Below are 9,876 nucleotides of genomic sequence, written 5' to 3'. Positions count from 1 at the left end.
TTGAAAATAATGAATTTTTAATTCCCAAAATAATGCAAATTATTAATGTAGAGAACAATAAATCTGGCTGTTGAAGTTATGGAAGAACCAAACAAATCGCAACGCGTTCTTAAGCCTTGATGAATCGACCTTGTTACAAATTCAAAATTGAACATCTCGACACCTAATTGCCCTAGCACAAAATTTCAAAAACGATTTGAAAGCTTTGAAACCATACTTTTCGAAATTTGTATTAAAATTGTAAGCAAAAATTTTTCAAAATAGTAGATGACAAAGAAAGAGCATGCAAAGTTGATAAATAAGTATTCGAGCTTACAACGCGTGGCGTAAAGTAGGTGTCACAGCCAAATGGAACAAAAAACATCTAAAAGTATAGAGTATTGTCTTTAAAATGCTTTTTTACGGAGCTTGATACGATAATTTTTTGCTGAGTTATGCAAGTTTAAAGAAAAAAGCTTTTTTAATTCAAATTTTAATTACTCAGCGAAAAATGATCGCATCGAATTCTGTAAAAAAGCATTTTATAGCTAATGCGTATTTTCATTTGCATTTTGTTCCATTGGGCTGTGACACCTGATTCACGCCATGCACCGCCGCAAACTCAAATCTTTATTTATCAATTTTGCATCCTCTAACTTTGTCATCCGCCATTTAAAAAAAATAGCCACGCATAAATGCTATTAAAATATTCTTAAAGTGGACACTTCAAGCTTTATTTTTTTTTTCAAGAAAAATTTTTATCTTTATTATTTACCAAGTTATGATCATTTAAAATTTTGTAAAATTTTCCGAAATTTTAAGTGTACCATTTTTTTTCTGCTGAGTGTATTAGGGAGAAAGAATATTCTTATATTTTTGAGTTGCTGAATTTAATTTTTACATTACATTTATCCCATGAGGTTTGACATTCAACAGAAATCAACTTACTTTTTTTGTGTGCCTGTGTAATTTTTATTTGCAAATCACTATACAATTAATTAAATAAAATATATAGTTAAATATATACATAATAAAAATATTTAATCATATAAAATTTTATTTGAATATTTCATGCGTTTACCTTTCTTATAAAAGATTTAAAAATTTTCAGCAAAAACTGTGTAAATTCAACGTGTTTTTCAGAAGCTTTAGCCACGTTTATTTCAATACTATAATTTCAACACTATAATAAATATTCGTAAATCAATATGTATACACTCAGTCCCCAAAAAAGTAATATACTCAAAATATTTAGGTCATAGTCAAACCTTATATCTGCAACAAATGGTCAGAGAAATACAAATAAAAAAACATTTAAAAGCTTAAACTCTCTAGTTTTTGAAGCTTTTGATAAAAAACTTCGAATTTTGTAACATAATCACCTTTTCTTAAGACAAAGCACAAAAAAAAATTTTTTAATTTACTTTAAATTTGATCGTATCCATGAAATAAACTTTTGGCTTAATTTGATAAAAGATCTTTGTAAATTGACTTTTTTTTTTAATTTGCTGTTTTAAAATTTTTTCTACGATCATTTTTTATCAAGTTATGAATGATAAAAAAACGACATTTTTAATTTTAACGCCCGTAAATTGGTCAAAAATGGTCGCGCAGAAGTTACGAAAACAGATTTTAAAATGATGTGCAAAATTTCACATTTAAAGGGTGAAGCACCCCTTAAAAGAAAACGATTTTTCTCTTAGTTTAGTCTAATACTGTTCTATTGATATTTTTGTTGTTGAAATATGTAACTGCACAAGTAAATTACAATCTAATAATAGACACGTTTAGCAGACAAAACGGATAAGCAACCATAAACGCTCAATTATTCTTTAACATGATTAGTTCTTTACTTGCCTTTAGTTCTTCACTTAAAAGTAGGAATTAATCATAACAAAGAAACACTTAGCGCTCATTGATGTTTTGTCTTCTAAACGTAAACAATTAAGAGGAAACCGCATCCTTGGGTTTCAAAAAATCGACATTTTTTATTGCTTTAATTATTAGTTTGAACCCTTAAGAATATGAGAAAAAAGGTTCCAAAACAAAATTCAAAGTCAAAGTGTCGAGAAATTTTCCGAAGCAAGGAGCACGATGCAGCGCGCATGAAGAGAGAAAAAAGCCCCACGGAGGAAACAAAAGAGGCTAAGTCATTATTAGTGATCAGAAAGTAAGCTGATGAGACTGATAAAAGTTGGCAGAAAGTCAGTTTTATATAGCAGATATCGTAGATTAATGATAAAATGGAAATTCTTGCCGTGACCCAGTGTAATGTTTCAAAAATTTTAAACGCATTTTTCTCGAAACTGCATTTTTCGAAACGGTGTGCGAGATAACTCAAAAACCTTTTTATTCGATTTACTTAAAATTTTAACTAAATATTTTTAGTAACAATTCTCTATCGGATCACGTAGGATTCTTGCAAAATATTTTTTTTAATCGACAATTAAAGACAATTTTTTTTAAAATTAACACTTTTTTAAACCATCGCGAATTCAAGAAAAATAAATATTTTAAAAAAACCCTACGTGACCCGATAACTATAACAGTGTAGATGATGTCATTATTTTTGCATTTACCTAGGTTAAACTGTTTTGCTAAAATTACACCGCTTGAACCCACCTCACAAAAGGTGTTCTCGTAATTAGAGCAGAAAGCCGCCATTTTGTGGTTCAAACGAAATAAAATTTTTTTTACATTAGAAAAAATGTATAAAACCCCTAAATTAGTATTTTAATCAAGGAATGATTTTTAGATGCCAAGGGTGGAGTCCCTCCTTAAATATATGATCAAGCAATGTTGACACCAAGTATATAAAGTAGGGGAGACCGGAGCTGTTACACTTTTTTTGTAATTTGTTTTTACACAAAACTAATAACTGAAATGCGAACCGTAAAAGTATTTTTTAACAGCTACATCTTTAAACTAAATAAAAATAATTTTTTAAATTAAATAGTATTACTAATTTAAACGCATTAATAAAAAATATAAGTTAACTACATTTGTAACAACTAATCCGAGTATACAGGGTTGTTACATTTACTAGGGCTAGTTGTTACAAATCAAGTTTTCGTAATATATTTTACAAATAAAAATTAAAGAAAAAATGTATACAACACAATTTTTATTAATAAATTTTTGTTAAATGTACAATGTACCTTAAAAAATAAATACAAACTTGAATTGCACATTACTTTCTTTGCTTTTTTTTACAATAATGAAAAAATAATTATACAAATTAATAATACAAAAATAGTAATACAAAAAGTATTTGATTGCATTAGAAAAAAAACATAACATAATACCTATCAGACAGCTGTAACAACATACCCCGTCACAGCCAGCTCCAGCCTGACATGTTTTAATTATTACTTAAACGAAAATATGTTTTAACAGATTAACGCCCAAAGGCAATTTTTCGTTTATTTTTTAGCTTTATTCTCAATAAGAAAAATGGGAAATATTTTGAATAAACCGTGTATCTTGCTATTTTTGGGTGTGCTCTTTTAATTTCCGGGTTCAAAATTGCATTTTTATGTCTCAGAAAACCAATATGGCGAACTTTAAGTGGAAAAGTACGGAAAAATTGGAAAAAAAATTTCTTTGATAATTTTTTCGAGTAGAAAGAGTATTAAGGGGATGCTGGACTGCCTCTCAAACTTGATCGAGGTCGATAATGTAGAGTCATTCGTGTACATCATTAATAAGATTTCGTATATATTTCTTTTATAGATTTGGAAATTCTTTTCCAGAATTAAAATACATATATTATCAATCAGTGAATTGGATTTTATATCAAGAACGAAAAAAAATTTTTTAATATTACCCTACTTATTGACTTCTTCCGAATCTGCACTCACACGCACATGAAATTTTCATAGACATTTTTCTCTTATACCAAAAGCTTCTAACTGTTTTGAAAGCACATTATTATTCTTTCCTATAGTGAGAACCCTGCATAACAGTTATTTTGTACGTAAAGAGTCTTTAAAACTTGGTGTTGTGGATGAAAGTTACAAGACGATTGCACAAAAATATAATTTTTTAATTTTTTTCTTGTCTTTTAAAGAAAATTATATTAGCAGGGTTTGTCTTTGTCTATACTTTAATTCTGGAGAAGGATTTACAATTCTATGAAATCAATTAAGAGCCAAGTGAAAAAGAAAATAATTAGTGTTCAATCGGTAAAACAGAAGACTCCAGCATCCCCTTAAGATCTATTTCTAACCGCGTCCAAAAGTGGATAAAATAGTTGAAGTTTAATGAAAAATTTTTTTTTCAACCCTAATTCACTGCAACTTTTTCAAAATGGCAGAAATTGCAAGAAATTTAGTGAAATATAGATTTTTTCTCAATAATTCTATGAAAATCAAGCATTGTCAAGCTTCATAGTATAAATTTTGGATAAATTTAACATCATTGTTCATGTTTCGTCAGAATTTACAATCTTAATAATGGCGGATTTAATATGGCGGTCAGAGAACTAAAAAATTAATTAATTTTTTCGTGATCATTAGCAACAGAAGTTTTAAAATTATAAGTTTTGTATGTTTTTTTTATGTTTCGGATATCCCAAAATGGCGGATCCAAGATGGCGAATAAAAAATTAGAAAATGTCAAAATTTCCAAATAAAAAAATATCGTATTTTATAAAAAAATTTCTTAAAGAAAGTATTCTTATCAATTTTTCATTGGATGCGTTGTTTTTAAGAAAATAAAATCATAAAATTTGAGAATTATAATCACTATAACACTTATTTTTGAACTATCAGGCCAAAGAGAACTATCTTTCGTACGTTTCTACTATTCTAAGGTATTCTAAGGGTTTGCTGATTCCAAATTTGGTGACAGATTTTTAAAATTCATAATGGTGGATTTAATATAATGGATGAAATATAAAAATGTCAGAATTCTCAATAAAAAAAAGTCCCGCAACTTTAGTATTTTCAAGTAATATACTTGAAGCTTCCGTTCGTTAGCCGTTACTCACGAACGTTTTCCAATTCTTACCACGTGGACGGTTAAGAGTCTTTGTTTTTCTTTATTTTAAAATTTTAGGTATTTTTTTTAATTTTGTATTTTTTTATATATTTTCTAACCTCAAAAAAAATTTTTTTTTAATGTTGGTCCGGCGAATCAGACTAGTCAATTCTTATGTATTTTGACTCGCTGAATCCGAATCCAAGATCAGAATTTCCGAATTGGCTCATTTTTTCCTAACCTCAAAAAAAAAAATTTTTTTTTATGTTGGTCCGGCGGACCAGAATAGTCTATCTTTATGTATTTTGACCCGCTAAATCCAAATTCAATGTCAGAATTGCTGCATTGGCTCATTTCTTCCTAATCTAAAAAAAAAAATTTTTTTAAATCTTGGTCCGGCCAATTGAGCAATTCTGACCTTAAATTTGGATTCAGCGGGTCAAAATACATAAAAATAGACTATTCTGGTCCGCCGGACCAATATAAAAAAATTTTTTTTGAGGTTAGGAAAAAATGAGCCAATTCGGAAATTCTGATCTTGGATTCGGATTCAGCGGGTCAAAATACATAAAGATTGACTAGTCTGGTTCGCCGGACCAACCACTTTTTTTTGTGTGCCTGTGTAATTCATAATTTCGTCATGTAATCGCGAGTGTGTAGCAGCCATCGACGCGAGCTTAGGCGCGGTGCGGCGAGACGTGGGAACGGCGACGACGCCACGCTTCTCCTTCTTCCCACCGTCGCCACCGGCAGCCAATGCTTGAGACAGTAGGCCGTGCTATGGCTCGAGCGGCTCGAGCCCTTCCTTCGCCGCCCAAGGCGCGCTCTCATTCGCATAATTTAAAGAATTTATATCTCGATTATTAGCAGACCAAACCCATAACAATATTGGACTTTTATGTTCATATCGATCCTATCTACCTTTTTACGAACATTGACCAGTATGCTCTGGGACTCCCTGTATAATGCCATTACTATTTTGATTGTAAAAAAATTGTAATTTTAGTAATTATCATTTGTTATTAAGTAATTATTTTAGTATGTAAATTAGATTGTAAGAAAGCAATTTTGTATTAAAACAAATTATTCGGCTTAGCGGCGCCTAAGTTTTGTGGATTTTATATATTCTTATTGTGTTTAATATATTCTTATTGTGACAAAATCTTTAATAATACAATTCTTACCAGATTTATATATACTTTAGGATGTCCGAGTGGACCGCCGCCGCCATTGCAAGCTACAATTTTGTCTTTTTCAGGAGATGGTGGTATCTCGTTTATCAATTTAATCGCCCAATTTTTATTAACTTCCTTTGGTCTATTTAAAAATCTTACCAATCGATAGTCATCCTTCTCAAATACCTGATAAAACATAAGATATAATTGTCAAATATGTATAAAAATAATGTTATATAAAATAATATTAATTTATATACATATTATATATTAAGTATATGTAATAATGTATAATAATTATATATTTGTCAAGTGAACAAACAAAGCTGTTAAGAAGCTAATATTTATCAAAACAGTTTATAAAGGGTGCATTCGGAGAGACGCTATTAGCGCTACCAGCATTCAGTCTATCTTCATTACTCATTAAAAGTAGAACAAGGATAGACTGATGCTGATAACGCTAATAGCGTCTCCTCGAACACACCCAAAATAAAATATTAAATTTTTGATACTTATTAATATTAATATCGACAATAAATAAATAAATTCAAATAACATGTATCTTCAAATATATATTAGTGGTTAATTTTGTATTTATATTGTAATATGATGTTATTTTGTCCACGAGTTTATATAAATTCTTAAAAAAGCCTAAGATATATTTCTATTCCTTGCAAATAAAAAATATATAAGATAGAGTAAAAGATGCAGAATTACAGAATTTTACGTTTTAGTAAAAGACCAAAATTGGGCTTTAAGATAATAGTAAATAATAGTCGCTCTACAATGAATTGTTAGTCGTTAGTGACAATAGGAGTTAGAAATAAATTGGAAACATGCTATAATTTAATATTAGTCAATCGTATACTAATCCTAAGTCATAAGTCATAAAAAATTGTTGCCAATTGCTTATAACCACAAATCATAGAACTGCGATTATGACATATCCAATTCTTTTTCAACATGTGACTAACAACCAACAACTCATTATAGAACAGTTTAAAATAAATATGCAATATAACATCCTTCCCTCCAATTTTTGTCTATCAGTCTATTTTTGTAAGATTGTGAATTTTCATGCATTAAATCTTTCATGATAAAGAAAACCGTCGCTCTAGTTTTTTTTTTTTTAATTTAGTTGCAAAATTTTTTAATGTTAGTACATATAATTTGATGTTAGTAAATATATGTTACAACTAGATATATATTTTGATGTTAGTATAAATAAGAACATAATAATTTATGATTGTAAAGATATTGTGCCTGCACTTTAATGTTGTCTTTTATAAATTAAATGGTCTGTTCTATTATCTGATCATATTTGTTAATATTGAAATTTATACATTAAGTATAAATAAATTATTCAGTCAAATACTTAATAACAATCTTTTGTTTCTTGTCATTGCTCAATTGTAGTCCAAATTTATACAATTATAATTTATACAAATAATCACAAGTTATTTTTTGAGCAGCAATCATGTAACTTTTTTCTTAGGGCGGAAACGTGAAAAGTGAAAAGTTTCATGTAACTATCTCTTTCTATTGTGCTGAATAGAAAGAGACAGTAACTTGAAACTTTTCACTTTTCATGTTTCCGCCCTAGGAGAAAAATTACACACACATGATCAATACCCTGATAGAATTAAAATTATCTAAGAAAATAATGTTTCTACTTTTAATTCAATTTTAATTAAAGCAAAAAATATTTGCTAATATAAATTAACCCTAGAACAGTATACCTATATTTTTTGACATTAATATATTGGGTTATACTGGATTAAAAATGTACTTCATGCCTTCCCAAATGTGCTGCATTGAATAAACTGAAATCAACATTGTGCTACATGAATCTCTTCATCTTTCCATGATAAAGATGATAGTGTAATCCATCATAATATTAATTATTTTCATGATTCCAAGCAACATTCATCATACTGTACTGTCCTGTGGTTTTCACATAAATGAAACGTTGTATCAATTTTTCTACAGCAACTGAACGAAATGTAAACATCTAAGTGGCAATTTTTTGTAAAAGTAATTGTAATGGAGGAGTCAGTTACAGATCTCGTGGGATTGGCATCAGCCACAGATAATGCTGCATCTTAGATTGGGCTGCAAATATGTGGAGCCACCAAGAATAATCACGATTTGCCCTTTGAAGACATACAAATACAAAAAAAGTGTTTTGTACATAAAGAAAATTTTATAATAAAATTTTGTGATAAAAATTACTATAATAAATAGTAAGTATAAATCAAGGAAGGAATTATGAAAACTTTTACTATAATTTTCATTAAATTATCATAATATTTACACTATTCAAAGTATAAGTCTCTGAAATTTCTTATGGTCTGTGGCTATCATAACTAGTAATTTTACTATAAAATCTTCTTTGATATCCGAATGAAATGCATATACAAATGTTAGGTTAAGGTATAAACATGCCCCATTTTCACTTTATATTTGTACCACTCTGAAATTAATAACGTTTCAACACCAGGTAGTGTCTCTCTTGATTCTTAAGACTTGAAATTGAATTAAGGTCAGTGTACCAAGTCAATTTCTTCATCTGCTGAATTAAAAGATAAAATAAAATTTGCATTGAGCAACAAAACAATTCCAGTAAGACATTCCAGTTAATAAGATATAAAGTTTTTAATCACAATTTACTTAGTTGTAATATTTTCAGCCATAAATTCATGTTTCTACTTATTAAGATAAAAAATTATACAATAGATTTAAAAAAAGGAGATTTGAGCAATGATTTTCTTTTGAAAAAAGATTCTATGCATAAAATTATACAGATAAAAGAAAATTAGAGGAAAAAATGTTATACTGCATATATTTATTGTAAATAAAATGTACTTCGACATAATCCTATTTTTTAAAAATAATAATAATAATAGATTAAGGGTGGTCCTCAAACGAGACCCCACCTCTGGTACTTAGACCTGGCCCATTGTGCCTCCAACAATTTTATTTAATTTTGTTTAAAAATTCTGGCATCTGATATTTCTAAGAGAATTTTGGTTTGAACCGAATATTTCAGTTCATTGGGAAACTTTATCCAATAAGTGTCTATTATGTTTTCGTTTATTTAGAAACAAAAATAAAAACAAACACATGTAATAAAATAGACACCTAATAAGATCAAAAAATTGGGAATAAGAAAAGAACCTGTGACAATTAATAATAGAGATTAAAACAAAGATCTTACCTGACCAGTATGAGTAATGTAAGTATCATCATCCATAGTCGCATATGTACGTTGCATCGTTGCATCTTTTACGGCTACATTTTTGTACATTTTATTAAAAGACAAGTACAAACTATTAATTTTTCTCGTGGCCATATTTGATGTTTGTAAAGGTGGGAGCACATAAATGGTTTATTCGTGTCGCCAGACCCCGACTAAAGACCTATAATCAAATATGGTTTGTTCGCGTCGCCATGCTCCGACATGCTTCTATTCACTCCAACGCATTCTAATAGGTTGGCGTCATCGGAATCAACTGGTTTGTTCGCGTCGCCAAACTCCGACATGCTCCTACTCACTCCAACGCATTCTAATAGGTTGGCGTCATCGGAATCAACGTATTGGAGTGCGTTGGGGTGAATAGGAACATGTTGGGGCATGTGAGGCGAACAGACCTAACGTATTGGAGTGCGTTGGGGTGAATAGGAGCATGTTGGAGCATGTGACGCGAACAGACCCATAGTTTGTTCGCGTCACATACCCCGA

At 29.5% G+C, this 9,876-nt stretch overlaps 1 protein-coding gene across 2 annotated transcripts in view; it reads right to left on the bottom strand.

Moving 5' to 3' along the window:
* The window catches only part of LOC105833072 (NADH dehydrogenase [ubiquinone] iron-sulfur protein 6, mitochondrial), a 14,406-nt gene extending 4,800 nt beyond the window's left edge, over window positions 1-9,606 (bottom strand). Inside the window, exons 1-2 of one of the 2 annotated variants that reach the window (XM_036289566.1) lie at window positions 9,352-9,606; window positions 6,144-6,320 (exon numbers count right to left, since the gene is read on the bottom strand). In XM_036289566.1, the coding sequence (XP_036145459.1) occupies window positions 6,144-6,320; window positions 9,352-9,486 (312 nt within the window). In that variant the 5' untranslated portion in view covers window positions 9,487-9,606. The remainder of the gene's footprint in view (window positions 1-6,143; window positions 6,321-9,351) is intronic. The other variant, XM_012674497.2, reaches the window with a different exon arrangement.
* Window positions 9,607-9,876: the final 270 nt, after the last annotated feature.

This window comes from Monomorium pharaonis, chromosome 7 (assembly GCF_013373865.1).
Source record: "Monomorium pharaonis isolate MP-MQ-018 chromosome 7, ASM1337386v2, whole genome shotgun sequence".
Lineage (NCBI taxonomy): Eukaryota > Metazoa > Arthropoda > Insecta > Hymenoptera > Formicidae > Monomorium > Monomorium pharaonis.
The sequence above is the reverse complement of the archived record's forward strand: the minus strand, read 5'-3'. Positions and strand labels throughout refer to the sequence as shown.